At 40.5% G+C, this 23390-nt stretch overlaps 1 protein-coding gene across 1 annotated transcript in view; it reads right to left on the bottom strand.

Annotated features, from left to right (window-relative positions):
• The window catches only part of RPS6KA2 (ribosomal protein S6 kinase A2), a gene marked incomplete at its 5' end in the record, with an annotated part of 172225 nt that overhangs the window by 57893 nt on the left and 90942 nt on the right, over positions 1 to 23390 (bottom strand). Inside the window, 5 exons of the mRNA XM_082306308.1 lie at positions 1995 to 2137; positions 2881 to 2918; positions 9829 to 9935; positions 13090 to 13169; positions 13986 to 14066. Of these exons, the coding sequence (XP_082162434.1) occupies positions 1995 to 2137; positions 2881 to 2918; positions 9829 to 9935; positions 13090 to 13169; positions 13986 to 14066 (449 nt within the window). The remainder of the gene's footprint in view (positions 1 to 1994; positions 2138 to 2880; positions 2919 to 9828; positions 9936 to 13089; positions 13170 to 13985; positions 14067 to 23390) is intronic.

Genomic DNA, 23390 nt, shown 5'->3' with positions numbered 1-23390 from the left:
CACGCTTCAGGAGAGAACAGCATCGCCTTCGTTATCTGAACATATCCCTGCGAGAGCAATAAATGCTCAAGGGACAGCACTGTGCTTAATAAAACGATGCTAGGAATAACTGCTTCAAAAAACCTACAGGGTTCATATAGCTTTTAAAAAATGACAGTGTCACAAAACAACTTCTCATTGATCTTCCCTTCATCCTCCTCAGCAGCAATGGCACCACAGACTGAAGAGGCTGGATGGGTGCAGGAGGGAGCAGGTTAGCGCCCAAAGACTTAATTTTAGATGGCTGGCCTGTGGAGGGTTCAATACCTCTCTGAAAAACTTTCCTGACGCTCCATCCCAGCGTCAAATACTGTAGCACTCAGAAGGATGTTACTGGGTCCTTCTCCTAAGCCAAGCAGCTCCACTGTAGTTATTAGATATCCCTCGCAGAGCTCTTCTTGGAAAATGTTTTCCAGGGCCTCACTTCTTAAGCAGTGAGGAGCTTTCTTCTACTTTCCAGGCTAACTATATTTCACAATGAGTTTATTCCTATCTGCTCTTGGGGAAACGTTACTCTCTAGCTTAAATAGCTCCTTTCTCTCTGTGGTGTTTTTCCCTGTGATGTATTCATAGATGGTATAGGTACCATACCATCTTTGGACAATTATTGGACTAATAAGCACCTTCAATTAATAAATGTCCCCAGCAACACTGTATCAAATACTTTATTATAATGCAGGCACATGAGATCCACTTCATTCACTTTGTTTATAAAAAGATGGCTATCTCATCAAGTAAAATATCAGATTCATCTAGCACGACTGACTTTTGGTAAATTCATGTTGCATTTTAACTAACTTTCCATTTATTTCCATGTATAAAAAATGAATTAACACAGTTTCAAATATCAAATCCATTTAAACTACCTCCAGAATAGCTTACAGGACTCTCAAATGTTAAGCAACAGTGAGGAAAAATTGCTACTTCTGTATAGTGTTGGGGAATGGGCCTTCTTGCCCTCTGTGCCAGATATTCTTCAGTCACAAATTACCACTGCTGAGCAGTTCGAATTAGAATTTCCCCTTCAATAGTTAATCCAATGCAAAGACATATAAGAAAAAGATGAATTTCTAACTATTCTGCTATGCCAATTCATAGATTTGTATCTGTTTCTGGTGATTTCCTCCCTATGAAGAGAAGTCATTTTAAAACTGTTTCACATATGTCAGTGTAAAACCAGCTTCAGCATGCACTCAGGATAAAGCCAATATCCCAAACTAGTCATAATCAAGACACAGCAAAACGGTACAGAAGAAGAAAGGAGGATGACATGGTGCCCGTATGTATTTGTTCTATTTTCCCACCAGGAGAAAAGAGAGGTTCTTGAGTGACAGTCTCCCACGAGCTAAGACGACTGACTAGAAATCCACTGCCAGATAGTCCAAAAACTACCTGATTCTCGTTAGTGGAATAAAGTCAGTGATGTTGATGTGAAGAAGATAGATGAATAGTAAAAGAACCACTGAGGTCCTGTGAAACATTCAGAGCGCCCTCTAAAATATGTCCTTTTTAATCTCTATTTTGCAGAAAGAAAGAGTAAACTTCTGAGTTTCTCTATGAGGATAACCCTAACCTCTAAAAATTGCTGCCTGAGGAATTGTTTCCTAACAGGGACCATGTTAGTAGATAGGCGGATGTTTCTTCTGAAATGCTTGAGCTCTTCTGAGCTTGCCCTGACCTGTTTCTGTGGAATGGAAATAGTCACGGCTCACAGTAATAACTGAGACAGTGAAGGACTGTGAGAAGGACCAGAGAGGATCTGGGGCCAAATGCTACTTCATATGCTGCCAGGAGCACCTGGTTCCCTATTGCTGATGCAACGAAAATGATCAAGCAATCATTACACATCTACTTTCTTATTAACCCTTAATTGCTGAAAGCGATACATTTTATCTGAGGGGTCTCATCACTTCTATAGCCACCCCTCCAACAAACAAACACAACTTTTCCATTACCATGAGTACGCCGAAAGACCACCAGTCGGCACTCTGTGTGTGTCCCCGGCGGTTGACCACCTCTGGGGCCATATACTCTATTGTCCCACAGAACGAATAAGCTCTCTTGTCATGGTCGATGGCTTCTTTACTCAGACCAAAATCTAAATAAATTGAAACAAAAAAAGACTTGTCAGATCTTGTTTACATTTTTGGTCACTTAAACTGTTCAAACAAAACACACCCACCAGATGATGAAGCACCTTTCTGTCTATGTGCAGAAAGACCACAGGCACATGTGCACTGAAGCCCTGCCTACGTGGAGTGCCTGGTTAGCATTTATTAATACCTCCTGAAAGCAGGTGTATCATTTTCTGTGTTCAGAATGAGGTTCTGGCCCAAAGCAGAAGAGAGAATTTAAATAGACAGAAATACATAGTTCAGGTTTGGTGAAGACAATGCTGGTAAGGATTCTTATTCAGACAACCAAAGCATTAGTAATAATAATCCCAGATGGACAACAATGAAAAGGATGGCCAGACAGCACCTCCAGGGTGGCAAAGGGATGTCTTTCCAGCTGTCCTCTGCACAGTAGTAATTTAGAGAATTTAATTTGGAGTAAGCAGTCATACTGGAAGCACCCCTCCATCCATGGTGGTAGGCAGCCAAGCCTGCATGCTTCATGTCAGTCAGGAGTACAGTTTTACCAAGAAAATGCTATGTTCTCCATCCGCTGTGCAGCACGGATGTTTGACAAATTGCCAAAGAAGAGAACCCCAACACTCAAACTCTTCTGGCTTCTGAGTTTTTGTAAGCAAACTCTTTCCACGCAAAGATCAAGATGCATGGAACATACTGCAGAAAAAACCCCAGCTTGTAGACATTAAGTTTTCCATTCCTCACATACCCGTTATCTTAATGTGGCCCTCTTCATCAAGAAGAATGCTGTAAAGCAAAAAAGCAAATATTCATTCATTAGGCAGGCACAGAGTGCAGTTAACAACCATGAGTAAAACATGTTTAAGACAGGAAAGGAGATAAGCAAGACTCATATACATGTGTAAGCAACCCCCCAGTGTATTATATGCCTCCAGAAAGAAAAACGATCCTCAAAGGTCTGTCTAATCTCGTGTCTGAAGTACACACGGCCTGTGGCAGTTGCATGGGGAGCCTCCTCCTTACTCCATAGCAAGCTCAGGGTGGGCATGCAAACTGAGCTCAGAAAGAGCAGGGCGTTCAAAGCCAACAACTGCAGAGTATCTGCTTCCAGCAGGAGAAGGAGCTACAGGTTTTCTGCTCTTCTCATAATAATAAAAGCAAGCACACAAATAATCAGGGCTTGGACTCACTGGACCTAAAATTAACTTCAAAGGTAGATATGTTCATGCCGAAGCAATAAAAGTGATCATAGAGCATAATGACTAGTCACAGCCTAACTGCAAGGATCTCAGCCCCTGCTAATTTATTCTGCCCAGAAGCATAAATGAAAATTCAGCTTGTAAGCCAAGTTCAAGTGTTCTCACGTTTGCCACCTGCCAACATATTTTATTCTCACAAAGGCACTGCAATATTTCTGTGAGAAAAATGACTGTAGTGCACAAAAAGCATTGCTAGCTTTTATGGAAAAAAGAAGGAACACTGAAAGTGAAAAAAAAAGATTTTTGGTAACTTTTGTGCCTATAAATACCATCACAGTAATGAGGGTGGTGTTTCTTCAGTTCTAGTTAGGTTTAGTATATTTCTTTTTTCAAAATGGTCTAGCGAGGTGTCAGCTTTTTTTATGTTCCCCTTCTCTTAGAGATTCACTTTAATCCAATTATTCAGGAAGAAAATAAAACGAAGTGAAACAAACACGTTGGGCTATACTTTGTGAAAGGTTGTCTCTGTACTGAAACTTAATTGAAAAGAGATGATCTGTCACTTGTCTGTGTGTTTAGAGCAGACCGTTACTGTGTAATTCATCAAAGGCCAGCAGCTGAGTCACTACTATGTGTTCAATAATTAAAGCTGCTGCTTCTCAATAAAAGTATCTTTATTCTTTCTCCCTGGATTTCTTGAAGAGCCATAACTTTTAAGTACTAGCCTGTAATAGCATGTTTAAATGTATTTTTGTGACTGCAATCCCTAAATGAGAGGCTTGTGCTTCAGAAGAGAACAGAATAAAACACCTGCCAATGTGGAAGTGAGCGTGAACGTACAAACTCCACAGATCTGGCTCGGAAAAAGGGCAGGGGGGGAGTACAGCTCACAGAAATACGCCAAAATTTTGCCCCACACCCAGGAAGCTCCTGTGAATAACAATTCAAAGGTTGTGGGATCTTCCCCAGAAACATCAGTTTTATATTTCATAGATTTCCTATTGAAAATCCATGCTGCTTTTCTATATATACCTGGTTTTCACACCTTTGCCCTCATTAGAGGGTTCATACCTTACCCTCATTAAAGGGATGGAAGCAATACCAATGCAGCTATCAGACTGATAGTGCTGTCTCAGGTTAAGTAAGGCCAAAGCTTAGAGCAGATTTTCTCACACTGAATGTTTGCATGAGCAGCAAAATAAACGGATCCTGGTTTCCTATGGATGTGTATCCTATAACCCCTAAAACTCGATCTCCAGTTCCCTCCTCTGTCTCGTGTTCCCTAATCACCCTTACACGGTGCCCTCAGTTGCCTGCAGCTTCCCCTGTGGCCCCTGGCAGCACCCTTTGGACAGCTGGGTGTTTCCACATTTGCCATCTACCAACACACAGAACACTACAGTTATGAACTGAAAATTACATTTGATGTAAAAAGAAAATAATACGCTAATGGTGAGAAAAAAGATAACTGTTGCACTGAGTTAGCTTAGAGTGACATTAAGAAGAAAAGAACAATGTACCTGCTTCTAAACATCCAAATTACAACAGACAAGTAGTTGTCCTTCGACTGTAGAAGCAAACTTACTATCTGACCATGCTTTCTGTCTTCTCTTTTTATCTTTATTGCTTTACAGTTCCTTTTTATCCCACACTGTCCATAGTAGAAATTCTATTGTGACAATCATAATTACTTTAGCTATGGTTTGCAGGATCAGCTAATCCGAAATAAGCTAGTACTACTTTGCAGAAGGGAAAAAAGAACCAGAAGTTGTTAATGTGATTCAGGCTTGAGAAAAATCTTTCCTCCAAATCAATGTTTTGACATTATAAAAAACATAAATAGACTACTTTTAAATGTTAAACCAGGCTATAATCCCATTGAGTGATAACCTTTCACTACAAGATTTTTCCATTTTATTTGTTCAGTTTAAGGTTTGAATGTGATTACAGGATACTATCATTGTCAACTTGTCCTTTATTTCAAAACAATAACAACATTTTAGCCTCAGGATCACACCACAAACGTTCAAACTGCTTTCATTGACCTCAGTTTAAAAGTATTCTTTGAGAAAATAAAGGCTGAAAATCTCCACGTTAGAGGCTGGGAAACTGAGCTAGTAGCAGGGGAATGACATACTCCAAGTTACAGGAGAAGCTCATAGCAGAGCTTGGACTGCAAACTCCTTAGTAGTTTTTTTGCTGCAACTTTAGCACAGGGATAAAAAGCCTGTGTTATTAGTTGTTGACATTATTTTATAGTGACTCAAATCACAACCAAAGCAGTTCTCTCCTATTTCTTTCTCTCTTTTTATTTTTAGTTTTGAGTCATGTCTTTTAGGCTTCACTTTGAACTCCAATATACCTAAATCATCGTGAAGTTCTGCCAAATCTATTAAAGCTGGAACTCTTGGGGGTTTTTTTTGGATGATTTAAGTTTCTTTCCAAATCAGCTCAGCTGTGCAGAAAATTCAACCCACACTTTATGTTTTTCAGACATTGTAGCCAAAATTTCAGGTTGGAAAGAAAAACTGAAACTTCATAAAGAGTGTTTGATTTGATTGCAGGCTTTGTTATGAAAGTACCAGATAGAGTGGAGTATTCAATTATCTCCCAAAGAGATGAAGATTCTCACAAACTGTCCACCTTTCTTGACATTTCAGTGTTTGCATGACCCCATACTATCTCACCATGCTGAACAGTCTTACACCAAACTCATCTCTGCTTACACCAAACTCATCTGCATTGACTGCTTAATTCGATTGAAGATGATGGTGATTTTCCACCAAAAGTCTTTGTCCTTTACTGATTTTCAGATCTCCCCTCTCTACACAGGGCAGCTACATTCATGAATGAATTGCTACGGTTTACAACATGCTGCATTAAGCAGTGGTGGTTTGGGTTTTTTTAATATAGTTCAACAATTCAGGAGTTGTTATATGAGCAGCTATATGAGCTGTCCCTTGTACAGACAGCCGAGGGCTTTACAACGTATACCACTCCTTGTTAATCAAAGCCCCTATGACAGAACTGTATCAGGATGCATCTGAGTACCTGGAGATAGAAAAGGCAAAAATAGATACAAAAATCTGTGCACTCTCAGAAGGTAGAGTTACTTCCAAGTCACTCATACCCTTAAACTACAGCATAAGAAATGACATACACATCATATACTACTTTATAACAAGTTCCCATTTTTCCAGTTCAGTATAGCCATACTTAATAGCTTGATCTCGTGGTTCTTACACAGAAACATGCCTCACCATGTAAGTAACTCCACTGGTTTCAGTGTGAATGAACAGTACCTTGTTCCATAAGGGATGCCACTGAAACCACCAAGACAACTCAAGGAGAAGAATTTGGCTGCAACAATTTAAGGGAAGAAGCATCTGCTTGTTCTAAACAAGACTTCAACCACAAAACTCAATTGCTTGCCTTTTTGAAGTAAGTACAGCTAACTTTGTCACAACTCCCAGAGGATATATTCTGCTTGCACTTAAAATTAATTCATAGCTTTGAATTGTTAATATGGATTTTTGCTCATGGAATCTTAAAAAAAATGCTGAACCTTAAATTTTAACATACTAAGGGTTCTTTCAAGTGGTCTGAACAGTGCTATTTTCTAGCTAGTCTTCTTTGACATAAACAATTCCAATGAACTTCCTTTTAGGATATTTACAGAGCTGACTGAAGCAATCTCAAACCTATTAGCCGTTACTTTTGGGAGCTTCTGCAGGACAGCAAAAGCGCTGAACAATGAAAGAAGGTGAAATGCAGTACCTATCTTTTAACAAAGGGGGAGAGAGAGAATTGGGAAATTACAAACTAGTTCATTTATTTCCAGTTCTGCAAATCTGGTAGAGTAAACCTTGTGCTCTAATCAGACTGGTAACGCTTCTCCTGAAGACGTGGGTGTAATTCTGCACATTGCACTTCAAAGGAGATATAGATCAAGAGAAACCAATGGGAGGGAATGAGAATGACTGAACACCCAGAAAGACTGACTGGTGAAGAAGAGTTTGATAGCTGGACTGTTTAGGGTACAGAAGAGAGGTCTGAGGACACGGACATGATTGCAGTCCCCTGATGCTGAGAGCAGAACGAGCTTGCTGGGGAGTCTGGGGGACAGGCCAAGAAGCAATGGTCTGCAACTGCAGCATATAAATTTCAAATTAGCTATTAAGAGCAACTTTCTAGGTGTACAACTGGTGGAGCACTGCTAAGAGGCTTCCTATGGAGACCATAGAGTCTCCACCAGCTATTTTAAGAATAGGTTAGCAACAGACCTGTAATACCTTGATATATTTGACCCTTCTCAGAGGCAAGGGGAGGCTGAGAACATCCTGGGATGGTCCTAAATTTCTTTTATCTTCTTATTTAGAGAGCTATCCTTTCCTAGGTGTAGCTTAAAAACATAGTACTTTTTTCCCTTCAGAATGAATATTTTTTTCTACTGTACCTGTTTTTTCACTCTAAATACTCTAAACCTAAAGTTCCAGTGAAATCATAGGCTGTCATGCTCTGCTGTCCTAGGCAGGGCTACACATAGGCTTTGCACTTATAAAGTTATTTTTAAAGGATATGGTTTTCAATCAAGCAGATGCCTCGATTTATTCCCAGGTATGAACTTCAGTTATACCAGTCTGAGTCATTCCCTTTCCTGTACAACAATAATCATACTCACATAAAGTAATTTTGTACTACAACAGTTGTATCCAGATTCAGCTGTACCCCTGGTATCTGTTTAACCATACATCAAAGACCATAAACCTTTGTCCCCCCAGTGGTTTAATTTGGAGGATGACTTCCTGTATTTGCCAAAGACTCTGGTTTTCAGTTTTGATTGCATAAACAGGCAGGCCTGGAAATTTTGGTCACCTGCATAAGGGTCTCTAGCCCAAAGGACTGAGAACTCTGGTTACGTGCATGCGTATGAATTTATATAGTACTACTGCTATTACTGTTGTAACCAAAACATAAAATTGAATTTAAAGTTTAAATCACACAGTACTGTGTTGTAAATAAATAGTCTCCTCCCCTTCAACTTCTCACCTACAAAATTCACCTTCTGTTACTCTTGGTCTCTTATTTTGTTCATGAGTGTGAAAGCAATAGCACTGCACTTTAAAGAAAGAGCTGCATATTTTTGAACTTCATGTCACAGAAGGAAAATGCTGCTCTGCTGTTATACTTTGGGACTGTAAACAACAGTCAAACTGACTGCTCTCAGTGGTCATCTTTTTTAAATGACAGTTACCATTACATTAAAAAGGCTAGTGACTTTGAAATGTTGCAGCCTGTTTTATTGGAGCCATAGAATCATAGAATCATAGAAACGTTAAGGTTGGAAAAGACCCTTGAGATCATCAAGTCCAACCATTACCCTAGCACTGCCAAGTCCACCACTAAACCATATCCTCAAGCACCACGTCTACCTGTCTTTTCAGTACCTCCAGGGATGGAAACTCAACCACTTCCCTGGGCAGCCTGTTCCAATGCCTGACCACCCTTTCAGTGAAGAAGTTTTTCCTAATATCCAGCCTAAACTTCCCCTGGCACAGCTTGAGGCCATTTCCTCTCGTCCTATCGCTTGTTACTAGGGAGAAGCTACCAACCCCCACCTCGCTACAACCTCCTTTCAGGTAGTTGTAGAGAGCGATAAGGTCTCCCCTCAGCCTCCTCTTCTCCAGGCTAAACAACCCCAGCTCCCTCAGCCACTCCTCATAAGACTTGTGCTCTAGACCCTTCACCAGCTTCGTTGCCCTTCTTGGAGCCAGCACAGAAGATGCAGGCAAAGCACCAGGCAAGTGGCATGGAATAAAAACAATATCACATCACTCCCAGTGATGGCACTGAAGATGTAATTTAGTCTATTGACGTACTACAAAGAAAAAAGAGAAAGGAAAAACCTCCATAGCACCACATTAAGAATAGAAAATAGCTGCAAATATAAGTGGGAATAATTCTTGGGAAAATATTTTGGGTCGTTAATAAAAGTGTTTTTAAAATTCTGATTATCATGTCTCTCATGAGCTAATATGCACACTAGTTTTCAGAGATGCTCATTTACTTTAAACAATGGCTACAATCAAACAACAAATGTGCCATGACATATTTCATATGCTGGAAGCAGAGTTGCTTTGAGTGGTTTATACCACACCAAGGGGAAGGCCAGATTAAATGCTGCAAATAGAGAACAGTGCTACTGAAGTCAAAGGCACAGAGATCTGAATACCACACTGAGATCATTCACTAAACTGAAGGCCAGGCACAGAGAGGCCACATCATACCAGAACAGAGTCAAAGTATTTGGCCTCACGCGAAAATGATACAATAGGAAGACCCTACTCCTGATGGTGAGGATCTCATGTATGGATTCTCACATACAAGAAGGAAGGCAGAGCCTCTGGCACCTTTAGACTTACTAGCATGACAAGGAACAGAAACAACCTAAACGCTTGCATATTTATGTTTCAGTTTGCTCTTTCTCATTAACTTACTTTTCTGGTTTTAGATCCCTGTAAATAATTCCAAGACCATGGAGATGGTCTAACGCCAAGGCCAGCTCAGCTAAGTAGAACTTGACATCCTCTTCTGTAAACATCACCTAGAGAGAAGGAAGAGAAGAACATGTCTGTTTACTGGACAGTGGTGGGCTGGCTTGCATTAAACAGACATGGGGAAGGAATTGCCTAACTCAGGAATGCTGGAAGGACCATCGTATCAGGTTCAATTTTCCATAATTTATCTGAGCTTAGATTAATAATTCTTACTAGATTCTTCTCATAAAACAAAACTTGATCTCACGAGTACTTCTGTTCCTTAAGACATGTTGCTCTCATTTGTCTGTGTGATCTGTTTAGATGACATCATGTCACAATAACATGAATAAGGTTCTAACTCCTTAGCCTTTGGAAATGAAGGGCAAAATTCAGTGTGTTCAGTGCAACTGTTATTGCTTTCGTATCTCTTAATTTGCTAAAATCTTGGTATTTGGTTATTATATTCCCACAAAATAACATGGGGTAACATCTTTGGGGAAGTGAAATGCTTCTTATTTTAGAAACCAAAACGCGTTTAGTTCCCAAACATGAGCAGAATACACAGCATGAAGAGACTCAGAGATGGATTTAAACCCTCATGCATTGAGGGTTCAAGGAATCTCAGTGCGGACGCCATAAGCAATGATGTGCTGTCGAACATCCAGGGCCTGATGAGGTCTAAACTGAGGGCAGTTGTTTCCTTTCTATAGCTGATATGGCTACTAACACTGAAAGCTCTATTTTAGGTGGGAAGAAACTCCTGCAATCAAAAAAACATTAAGCTCAGAAAAATTGAGCTAAGATGGCAAGAAACCCTTTTGCTTCAGCTTTCATTATATCCCAGATGATATTAACTTCTTTTTAATTAAATTTCAATATGTACGGCAATAATAATGCAGAAAGAGAGGCTGATATATTGCATACGTAATTGCGAATACTATGTATGAGAGAAATAAAATGGGTCAGCTCCATAAAAATTTACATGTCATATGTAAATGTAAATATCTACAGTAGAAGTTGCTGAGCTTATTTTTAAAATTAAGTCTCTGCTCTTTGAAAGGGGCAGCCATAATACTTGAGCACTCTGAGAAGCTGCAGAAGGCGGAGAGCAAAAATAGAGGATACGGAGAACAGATGTCACATAATTTAATTAAGAATATCACTGCAAAGGCTAGAAAGAAAAAGGATACACAAGTGAAAACTCTGACTAAAAATTTAACTGGCCTGAACATAAAAATTGCATTAATTATCAAAATAAATTTAAATTATTTATAAGGTTTAAAATAAATAATGTAGGCAAGAGATGAAATCATTAGAATCAGAGAAAATCTAATCTATACAGATACACCCAGCTAAAGTCAGAGGTCTCAGAAACACAGAGCAAGAGAGAGACAAGCTTTGCATGCACACACGCTGTAATATACAGGATCTGACTGAAAGTTCACTGAAATCAGTACTGTTGGACCAAGTTCGTAATTAACAAATTGCAAGCAGTACAAGTTTTCCCACAAGGTCTTCCCTTGTGATACCTTGCCACTACTAAACAGCTGCCAAGTATAAGTAGACAAGATGAGCTGCAAACACTGAAAAAAGATGTATAAAAGACTGTCAAGTTAAGAGGACTCATTCTTGATAGTAAAAAGCAAAGAAATCCACAGACTGCATTGGAGAAGCTTTGGGGAAAATGTGAAGTTTTAAAGGATTACAAAATCTGAGCTGTTCTCTCTCACTTTTGAGTTCCCTTACTGTGCAGAACATATAGCTACCCTCTGGAGGCAAGAATCACTTTTTCTCTCCTCTCCCATGAAACCGGAGAGGCCTTTGCTAAGAGATCACGCTGTGTCGCAAACAAAGCCTGATTTCACAATGAACAGCAGAAGGATATTTTAATTTTCTTTAATCTTTTTCCTCTCATTAAAAATAACTGCTGTCATGTACTAAGTATTTATACGAGTATCATTACTTAGCAGTGTAATTAACCTGTTGCTAATGTCTTCTTGCATTAGCGAACAAGCCTTGAAAGCAAATACTTGGCCTCCCAAGCTGTGGCGCACACAGCAGCCTGCAGCATGTCACTGAAGCAGGAATCAGATGGGAAAAAAAAAAAGCTAGAGAACTTTGGAACAAAAGTACTGTTTTCACAGCTTTTTTAGTCCTTCAGTAACTCACCAAATCAAGAGGAGCAAACACGGCTTCCTCTCAAGATGGCTTTTGAAAGATCCCTATTTTATCTTTAAAGATTGTATGTTAGGTGGTTACTGGCACCCCTGTCCCCACAGCCTGGAAAGAGGCCGGGGCTGGGGACATCACGTTGGTGACAGAGAACACTGGGGCACAGACAAATCCCCAGGGGTGGCAGGGCTGCCTCGCCGGAGCCTCCGGTACTGCCTGCAGGACTCTCTGAGGCTAAATGCAGGAGGATGCGCTCCTTCAAGCAATGCAGACAGCTGGCTTGAAGAGGCATTTGGAGAGGCAGGCAAGTGCTAAATGAACCTAGAAAACCTGCCGCTGCCACTCTCTATGGGCATTAGCCAGACTCAAGTTTGGACCGTTTCCTGGCTGCCTTTTTCTCCAGCAGCAGCATCTCCCCAGGGCAGGAGGAAGGGATGGGAGCCAGGGAGGTGATGGAAGCAGCAGCTGTCCCCAGGCAGGCAGGAGGAGAGCCGGCGAGGGGTGTGACAGTCAACCTCCAAGCCCTGGGGCGGTGCATGGCCTCCAACCTGCTCGCAGCAGCTGCTGCAGGAGACAGCTCTTTCCCTGCTTGCCGGCTGATGCCCTGCTGTCTGCACGCTTGCTGCAGGAGTCGGCCCCTGACGTACGGCCATCTCTTCTTTCTGCTGGCAGCTGTTGTGATTTTCCAGCAGTTCTCTGCCCATGTCCTGTGCAAAATGTATTGAGGATTGATTTCTCAGACTGTTTCTCATCGGATCCAAGATGTATTTTGTGAGCAATGAGTCTGGGGCTATTTTGCTATGGGAATGGCTTAGTAGTGGTGCAGTTTTCTCCGACAGTGATGCTTACATACTATCTGCTGCAGTACCTATAGCATAATTCAAATAGAGTTATTAAGAACACACTTAAAGATGCAAGATGATACAGGTCTATTACATATACATAGCAGGACTATTCCCAAGGCCATTTTTCATTCCCACCAACTTCATCTGAGTTCTGGAAATCAGAATAGTCTTTAATTTCTAAAGTTAAAATCTATCAGCTTACCTCTTTGGAGAGTCTTGTGAAAAGGTCCCCTCCCCGCAGGAAATCTAGTATTAGATACAACTTTCCCTCTGTTTGAAATGCTGTATTAGAAAAGGATGGAGATGTTGGAAATTTGAATCAAGATAAAGTCTCCAAAGAATTAATCCTGTTGACTAGCAGTGTATCATTCATGCCATTAGCTTCCCTGTCATTTCAGCACTTTGAGAACAGAAAAATTTAATCTCTCTATAGAACTAAGCAGTTGAGCTTAGACTATGGGAAAAAATGTTATCAGCTGAGAGACAACCATGTATTACTAATACATGCTTTTCTATGCTAAGCACCTATGAATTAATATTGCTTTCCATTGCACAAGATACCAGGAGTCACTGAGGGCTAGGCACAGAGAGAAGCTGCCACGTTTGTGTGAGAGGAGAGCCTGCACTCTCCAAAATGTCCTCAGAAGACCCTTTACAGTAATAACGGGGCTCCTCAGGGAGCTGGTGAGGTGGAGGAAGGCAACTCCAGCAAGACACCGCATTCATATACACGCATATACAAAATTGGACTAGTACTGATTATTAAAAATAGTTTTTATTTAGATTCTCTGGTTTTCTAAATGATACCTGACAGCAGGTGAGGGGGTTGGCAGATGTATACTCACCAGCTACCCCAGCAGCACAATCTATCACGTTAGACTTTATGACAAATGTATTTTGATGGAGGAATGGCTAAAACCTCCTTATACTGAAATTCTCCTTTAGCATAAATGAAGAATTTCACACAGGTAGCCTCTATGATTTTGTTAGAGACAGTCATAAGTAGGCAGGGGGTATCTGTATGAAATTATAACACATCTAGTTACAATTCCCCAACCAAATTAAGAACAAACATGAATTGTATTTTATTATAGTTACCATAATGAAGCTTGACTATGAAAGGATGATTCACTTCTGCCAAAATATCTCTCTCCATTTTTGATCGTACCCGATCCCGAACTATAAAGAAAGAACAATAAGAACAGCAATATATTAAGAGGGAGCACGGTCAATGGATACAGTACTGGAATGAGGTTCAGGCGATTCGGATTCTGCTTCTCACTCTGCTGATGGCTTGTGGTGTGACCTTTGGCAAACCATGTCACACTCTGGTGTCCCCTTTTCTGCCTGTCCTGTCTATGCAAAGAGTAAGCTCTTCAGGAAGGCACCCTGTCTTCCTCTATAAAGAACTGCCTTAACTAAAAGGTTGACAGTATTACGAACAACAAGGATGCAATTATGCTTTGCAAAAGAGAATGTTAACGTGAAAATTAAAACTATATAAAATTAATAACTCTCTCTCATTTAAGATTAAACAGAATGTACCAGTCCCAGAGCCTGTTGGGTTAACCTTGTGCAAATTAACTTTTTGTATTGTGCTGATGCTAGCAGCGTTTATGAGATATCACTGAATAGCACTCTCTGGAAGTGATTTATATAAAATATTTTTAGCTTCCAATAAACCACTCAAACAATCAGCAATAAAGAAAAAAGGCTGATTAAAAATAGTAAAAAACTATTTTTATGTGAAGAGATAAATTATTGTGTGATAGCAGTGAGAAAAATACTTTTTGTGGTTGAGATTAATATAGAGTAAAAGAAAAAATAGTTACAGAGGTCAGCTGGGTTCAAACTAATCAAAACTGACGCTGTAGATTTCATAGGAAAAACATTTAGCAGAACGTTCAGACATTGAGGAAGATTCAAGTCCCCACATTATCAGCTCTTGATCTTACAGATTTGTTTTTCTGTCAATCACAATTTTACTAATTCCATAATGAAAGCATTGAAATTTTCTTCTTTCTCTGTGTTACACAATGCCAATATGCTTTTCAGCTGAAAGCATCTCCAAGGGACGTTATGAGACTATTTTAGGCGGTAAAGCCTGAGATCTCAGTGAGATTCTGTCATCGCCTGCATGTGTCGTGGATTTGCTGAGAAGCCGAGTACTCTCAGCACCCAAGTAATGAACATGCCGTAATGAAACCACATATTCTGTTGCTGTACTTCAAAAATTGATGCACAGAAGTAGGTCTGAAACAGCTGATCTGAAAACCTTAAATAGGAGCGGAGGGACACTTAGATTTCTTGCTATTTTGATACTTAGGTCAATAGCAACATAAGCTTTACTAACTCACTCAGCCTAAGCTACCTTGTAGCTAAAAATCAAAACAAAGAGAATCTCAGAATCTTAATGTTATCTCATGAGTAAAAATCACACGTTATACACTCACAAAATGTTTAGCCTATGAGAAGGCAGAGTATTTCTCACACTGTACGTCAGTGATGCTCCCCGGCAGGAATTCTTGTTAGACAGGTAAGCATTGGGTCTGATATGCATAAGGAAGGGTTTTAAGAAGACATGGCACTTTGACATAACATTTCAACAGCATGAGGCTCTGGCTCTGTCTGACTCCTCTGTCATCTTCCAGGTACAGTGACTGGAAAAGTGCCTCTCTTCTGCACTTCAGAGGCTTTTCCAGTATTCAGTGGTCCCAGTTTGCTCTGCTGAAGTAGTCTCCCTTCTAGTTCTTACATCGTGGCAGTTAGATGATTAGAGTGATTTTCTCAAGCATGATCTGAATTAGTTCTGTCTGCTTATTCAGCCTGCTAGATCCTGACTACGGAAGGACTCCTCCAGCAGTATGGGGAGAGATGGACAGGGTCTGAATAGCTGCTGCAGTGCCAGAGATAATGAGGCCTGAACATTAAAGATATTTTCTTCTACGGAGGTGACCAAGCAAACATGCGTGTCTTTGCTTAGTCTCATTTGGGGATCAGTGAACATGTCCCACCATGAATTCCTCCACTCATTTCCAAAATGACTGGATCTCTGACAAGGACCTATTTCTATGGATTCCTTTCTGAGTGAATCCCTTTTCTCTGATGGTCTTATCAAAGAGCTGCAAAACCAGCACTGGAGCTCAGTAGCCTCATGGCAGATGACTGAGCGGCTCAGTTCAGCACCATGCAGCACAGGGCTGGCCTCTCCCCGCACAGGTACCTGCCTGGTGCTGCGGAACAGCCTCTCCTTCTGCCCACCCCTTGGGAATGACAAGGGCTGTACGCCAAAGGCACAGAGGAAAGTGCAAATAACTCAGCTTGCCCATCCTCATTTTGACCACTTGCAGGGGTCTCAGTGCAGCACACAGAGTGAGGAGCGCAGGCGGCTTGGGCAGGTAATGCTTACACCAGATGTTTACCTCTATCATTAAAATGCTCATTGGAAGTCGTGCTCATATACTAAACTCTTGCCCTTTCTACCCAGTATTGAATTGAGTTTCAAAGTTGGGGTTTGCCGCTTATCTTTAAATTATATGTCAGACAGAGGCAGAGAACATAACCTGGAGCAATGAGCACAAAGTCATGAAGATTGTTTGCATGATCTTGGACAAATTAGCTATCCCTGAAATAATCCCTGGTATCACGACACAGAAGAGCCCAGACTGGTGGAGCCTGTAACAGCGGAGGAAGCAGCTGCTAACCTGAAATAAAAACAGTTCCCATTTCCAGGTATTAATGTGGTATGAAAGAGAAGTGGAGGCAGCTGAGGATACATGCAAATAAATAGAGCTTATCCACTTCAGTCTGTCTAGCTCTGAACATCAAAGAGGAGGATGTTACTGCTTACTTTATTTAACACTGAATGCTTAAGGAGAGAGTTTTATTTAAGGTATGAATTTTTACTTCTTGAGCTGTTTTAATTTTAATAACCATAAAGTACAGAAGGGAAAGAGCAAAAGGGAAAAGTATATTCAGAGCATCTTCCAAGGAGAAAAAAAAAGTTCCTTCTCAATAACGGACTAGCTGTATATTTTCTGAACAAGAAAATAAAACCATAATCCTGCTTCCCCCTCTGAAGCTCTCATGATATCAACTTTGGTAGAGATTTAAATATGGAAATATAAATGAAATTTCAGCCAATGAACTTCTTGTCCATATGTCTCACTTAAAAACTAAGTCAGTGCATCTCTAAGCTATGTACACTGTCAAGTAATGATGATCTAGGGACATCCCTTGATGCACATGCAATGACATCGTATCAGTTCAGCAGGATGTCAAGCCGACCCAATGAGAACTGTAATTAGTGAAGCTATGGCCTACAGGAGCTGTACAGGGGGAGTTTATAGAAGAGATACTAATTTATTCACTGTAATACTGATTAAAATTTATAGCTAATTCACCATAAGGGGAAAGTAACTTGTCATTTATCTAGTGACTGGATAGCTGAGCTGAAGTCACAGCTCTGTGAAGTTAAACACCGTTCAGACGCTAGTTTCAGTGGAGCCAGAGTATTGCTTCTGGGATCTCTTTGGCCAAAGAATAACTTCCAAACATTTTTATTTAATAGTACCCCTCTCACTGACGCCCAAAGTAATTCTTAGTTCTACCAGAAGAAAACTATTCTGAAGCTATCTTCTAAATTTGTGTGTAATACTTTGCTAGTCTTTTCTCTGTCTTCAGACTTACCTAGAGTAAAAGTTGATGTTTCTACTTCAAGAGAAGTAATTTTCAATTTAACTTGCAGTACAATTTTGATTTTTGCAAATAGATTTGGTGTTACAAGGCATGAGGGTTTTACCTACAGCCTTGTACAAGCTAACACATGCATTAAATTGACACTGGTGTTAATTCAATTTTCAAGTGTCAAATAGAAATGAAATAGCTTTTCCTTCTGCCCTCCTCCCTGGGCTGAAACCCCCCTGGTGCCCCACGTGTCCCACACCACGCTTCCCTTGGTGCCAGCTGGATCCGGTCAGGGCATGGACACTTTAAGTTCGTGTTCCCGTGACTGATACCATTTTCCACTTACAGCTTTCCTCTTTAAAAGGTTTTTGTAGAGAAATATCCAGCAAGGGAGTGCATATTACAGACATCTTAATGGACTGCCTTAGCTAAGAGCACCGAGCTGCAAATCAGACTTGATAAACAGCAAAATCCTCAATGCAGTGAAACCCGGCTCAGGCTCACCCACAGGAGGAACCACGGTGTGGTGCATCAGGGCTAAGTGACAGGAGCAGAGACGTATGTCTATGACAAAGACCAGCACAGAGCAAGGGAGCATGTCTGCCTCCATCCTGCTTGTTCTGGGGACCAGCAACAGCGCAGGGAGCCGGGCTTTGGTTGCCACTGAAGACGGCGTGGAGACATATGTGATATATTCTGACTTCCTCCATAGATGCTGAAGTTGGGTGTTGCTCTCACCTCTGTCAGTCAACAGCATGGGGAGCCAGAGTCTCATGGGTGAAATATTTTCTGTACACATCAGCTGAGGTCCAGCACAATTCTGCTTTGCTCATGACCACAGTCATTTCCCTGTTCACGCGCTGTGAATGTCTCTGCCTTACTGATGCAGCCTCGCGAATGCAAGCAAAGCACTTGGATGCTCCAATACTCTTCTAGAAACAATTAAATGACTTCTAGCCTAAATCCTGTTTTAAAAAGGGGATGGAGATTGATTTTGTGAGCTCTGCAAGGCATCTAAAGCTGAAAAAGGTTCTACCACTCTTCAATATCGCTAAAGTGATAACTCTTATTTTTTGTAAGTTGGTGTTAGGTGCATAGATCCTTTTACAACTCTAGTTCCAGTGTGAATACCTGCTGGCTGCCTTGAGGCACAGGAGCCTGGCTCCCCCCCAGAGTCCTCTGGAGGTGGCTCAGGGCAGGACCCGGTGCTCTGGTTGCCTCTCTGAATGGGCCAGTCTCTCTCCACTGATTTTGGAGGCAACCTTTGTGGTGTCACCAGGCTGAAACTGGCATTTGAAAGCTTAATTTTTTTTTTTAAACTAGGAATAGGTTGTCAGACGATGGGTTTAGTGCCTCACTGATTTGTCCTTATGGCCTTTTGTCCTTTTTGACAATTTTACCCAAAGTGCTGCTTAATCCCTCAGACCTGCAACTGCCCCTTACAGAAAGCTGTTCTTGCAGGAAGACACACACAGAAGATACACAAATAACATCAAAGGTTTCACAATCTGCTCAGAGATGTTTGGCAAAAAGCATTATTGATTATAAATGATTTGCCTGTTCCTACCTTTCAAAATGACCTTTTAGTAAGAAATGTCCCCGCTCAGCCAGGAGCAGGGCACTAATTAATGTTTCTTAATACAAAGCAAGAACAGAGGGAGTTAGAAACTATATTAACTTAATTAAATTACCATCAAAAATACTGGTACCAGGAGAAATAAATCAGTGAATAAAAGGATGGATTTAAATTTCATCCATTACCCTCCTCACTTCCCTAAAACTCAGCACCGTTCCTCGAGTGGAACAAAAGCAAAATATAACTCAGAAATACACAACTCAATTTCAAATTCTTCACATAGCACTGGAACATATGAGTGATATAGAAAATAGAATATATACATAAAACTATGTGTAACATGCTTTTCAATTCTATTTCTGTTATTTTTGTCTGTTTTTAATGCTAGCTATTGTAGACAAAAGCAGAGAGCTAGATTCTAATTTCAAATCCACACTGTGTACATCTGGAAGACAAAGTACTTGTGTGGTGACTAATTACCCAAGATATGGAGAAACACAGGCTTTCCAAAAAAGATCATAATCGAACTTAAATGGCTGTGCTTGGAAGTACTATTTGCATTAATGTGTTTCTGCTCCACACACTATTATACTCAAATCTTCTAAAGAGCAGCCTTTCATGTTGTACCTTATCAGCAGAGCATTATTACAACACAAAGAAAAACAGAAAGTGTCCTGTTGACACTTGAACGTAGAAGTATACCAATAATGTCATGTAGGGATTTTATGCACATTTGTTTTGAAATGCATATAGTTTCATGAAGGTTATTTTTCTGGAAGAAAGATGCTCTGTGCCCCCAAATATAGAATCTTTTAGAGATGAGGAAAGAGCTGTTAAAAAGAGAGCTTTACCACTCAGCCCTAGTGCTGCTGTAGCAAAGGAAAAAAACAGATTTACAGAGCAGGAGACACTCCTTTGTAGAAGGGCACTCTGAAAAATCAATACGAACACAGACTGGTTTTTAGGACTCCAGGGTCTGGAGGAGGTCATTTTATCTCTTCTCCCCTTCTTTTTTTTCCCTTTTTACATGAAACAACGCATTTGGCTTTAAAGAAATCAAAGACTTTTCTTTGGTTTTTTGTTTGTTTGTTTGTTTTTTAAGTAGCTTGGATGCTTCATTGTTGAGATTTGGAATGACAGATGTCTCTAAATTAATCCTAAACTTTTAACATTGAGTTTCCATTTATATTATTTATCACCTATTCATAATTGTCTCGAAATGTTTGGAGAAGTTAATTAAATCTCACAATATCCCTCTGAAGTACCTCTGCTCAATTTTCCAGCAAGGAAAATGAAAGAACAGATTGATGAAGTTTAATGCTACAAAAGAAAAAATCATACGGGAGTTGTCAGGAGCAAACACACGTTCCTAGGATATACTAACTCTGCTAAAAACAAACCCTCAGATTGGTAACCTGAGCTGTCCCTGCATTTTCCTGACACTCTTGCCCAGTAAGGAGCAGGCCGCAGCGGCTGCAGCGGGTCTGAGCTCTGCGGGTGCTGCTCAGTGGGCTCCCTCCTGCCCGGTAGAGCCTCCGGCGGCTGCAACCTCCCACTTTTTCCCCGCTGGGACACCAACTTGGATCTCTCTCCCTGGCCAAAAAATCCCACAGACGCTGCAGGAGCTTAAGTGTGTTTTAGATTTTTGGCTGAAATTAGCCAGTGACTTCAACCCTGTCATTAGAGAAGTACTGATGGACTGACCAGTGGGATAATCATATAAACCTCATGTCCTTATGCAGGGGTGAAATTTCAATTTTTGTGTATTTTTAAACGGAACTGGACCAACTGAATATATGCAGATGTGCTTGTGCACAGCTCCCAGGTGAACCCATTCCCCCCCAAGGTCTGTGAGCTGCAGATGTGCAATGATATCCAATAAGCCAAATCCTATGGTGACGTACAGCACCAATGAAGTCAGAAGTACACCCCTTACAATTGCATAAATCAGTTCTAACTAATATCATTAAAAACAAACCGAATAAACGGCTTGATGAAGAGCAGAGAAAGCTGCCATTTGCTAGAATGGAACTTCTTCCAGAAAGCCAAAACCTGCAGCTGGAAACACATCTGTCCATGACTTATGCAAAACTGAAAGCCTTCAACACCTCTGCATAGCTGCACCTGGGTCATCTTTTTTTTATGTAAAGCAGATGTTTTATTTAAATTTATTTATCTTAGTGGATGTGATATCCTGTCAAATGATCCATGAAGCGATATATTTGTTTCTTGAATTCTACTGTAACACACTCCTATTTTTTATTATATTTGCTTCAGTTGAACAGATGTGTTATTATTGTTGTTGTTGTTGTTGTTGTTATTATTATTATTACTATTGCAGGCAACAGCAAGAATTTCAGTATTAACTCTTACTGGCAGGCAATAATTACCTATGCTCTAGGAATAGGCATAATTTCAAAATGACAATCCAATAAGAGGGCTGGCCTTAGAATTCAGACGTCCCAGTAAATCCCATTCATCAGTAGCTCTGGGAATTATGATGACCTGAAGGGAGAAATCGGTGGCCGTTTCATATAGTTTTGCAATAAAGAAAAGTTGCTAAAAACAGTTATGAGACAGTTGACCTTTTTTCCCCCCACAAAATAGGTATTTAAAATTTAGTTCTAACCTACAAGAATCCAACAGAGAAAAAATATACAGGTACATATAGTCCTCAATCCTACTCTCATATACAGTTCAAAGAGGGTTGAATTTTCTCCATCAGACTTCTCTGGTGTCTTCTGTTAATTTCTAATTCCTTTGTAGCTACTGCCCTGCTGCAGCACTGGCTAACTGGCATGCAGCTGCACAGGAGAGGCAGCACCAAGCCTAATGTTTCCTACCCGTGAGGCATTTCAGTATTAAATGAGCGTTCGCTTTGTGTTTGCTATTGCGATGTTGCTAAGTCAACAGGCGCAACGAAGAAATTGTTTTTCTCTTGTCCTTCTTGAGATGGAGATGATCCAGACGTCCAGGAACTGCTGGGTCTCTCAGGGTAATGAGTTTCACTGCTTGCCTTTTAAGCTTGAAGCCCAGCGTGGTTTAATCAACTGTCGCTGCTCTTTGCTCTTAAAACACACCTGCTTTGTGGGTTTTACAGGCAGGGCTGAATAAGGTTTGCAGATTACTTTACTCTGGAAGTGTGAAAGCTGTCTGTGCTTTGGTATTCACCACAAATATGTTCCGCAGTGTATCATCAAAGGCAAAAATACAGCTTTTATGATTGAAAAGTATTGGGAGTGATGACTAGCTTAGCGGTGAAAATGCAAAGACATTCCCTCTTATGCCAGTCTTCTACAGAAAAAATATTGCTTCCTTTATTTAATCTCTCTGGGCCCAAAAATACAGTCGTACTGAAATGGAAGTTTCTTCTCCTTCAGGATCTTTGAGCAACTACTAGTTCACTTGCAAAGCCTGGCAGAGCTGGAAGGGGACGAGGGGGGTGGTGGTGGAGCTCCCCAGGGAGCTCCTTGGGACACTAACTGAGGGCAAAGTGCCCCTGCGTGAGAGTGATTTAAAGCCCACCCAAGGCCTTTCTATTTTGTTATATGAACCCCTACTATTTTGTTTAATGGCACAGTATGGAACCTTCTGCCTGGTCCAGTTGGGATACTTATGGACGAGACCAACAATCTTTTATATAATATTAAGTGAGAATTCCTGGAAGGAGCAAAAATGTGGTATTATCCCTCTGTGGAGAATGTATGTACTGGGATGCTGTCATTTGCTACTAGGGCAGTTTTGCTCATAAGCTGAACTAACCTCAGTAAACGTTTTCTCTAGAGCTGCTTGAAACTTGTAATTTTGGACATTTTCAAACATGTTTTTGCTGTGGCTTTTGTTCTGAATTGGAACACAAAGCCTAAATTCAGCAAGTTTTGCCAAAATTAAATTGCAAAAAATTGTTTTGGGTGCATCAAAGTACCGTTTTGTTAAGGGTTTTAATTTATTTTTGATCTATTATTTCTTAAATGCTGATTATAACATACAACTATAAAATAATTTTTAAAAAGATATACAATCAAACTGAAGTATTCTGCTGAAATGCTTACTATCAATGTTTTTTCAAGCAAACTTTCACTCAACAGTCCTGTCCCTGTGGATAAATACATTGAATCTTTTCTTTATCAATCATAATGCACATTCAGAAGAAGATGGAATAATGAAAAAGAGGATTTACGGGTGCTTCAGGAAACATATGTTCACTGAACCCACCAGGAATTTTAAAACAAAGAATCCCA

Source organism: Platalea leucorodia, assembly GCF_965183815.1.
Source record: "Platalea leucorodia genome assembly, chromosome: 3".
Lineage (NCBI taxonomy): Eukaryota > Metazoa > Chordata > Aves > Pelecaniformes > Threskiornithidae > Platalea > Platalea leucorodia.
This window is presented reverse-complemented; position numbering and strand designations above follow the sequence as displayed.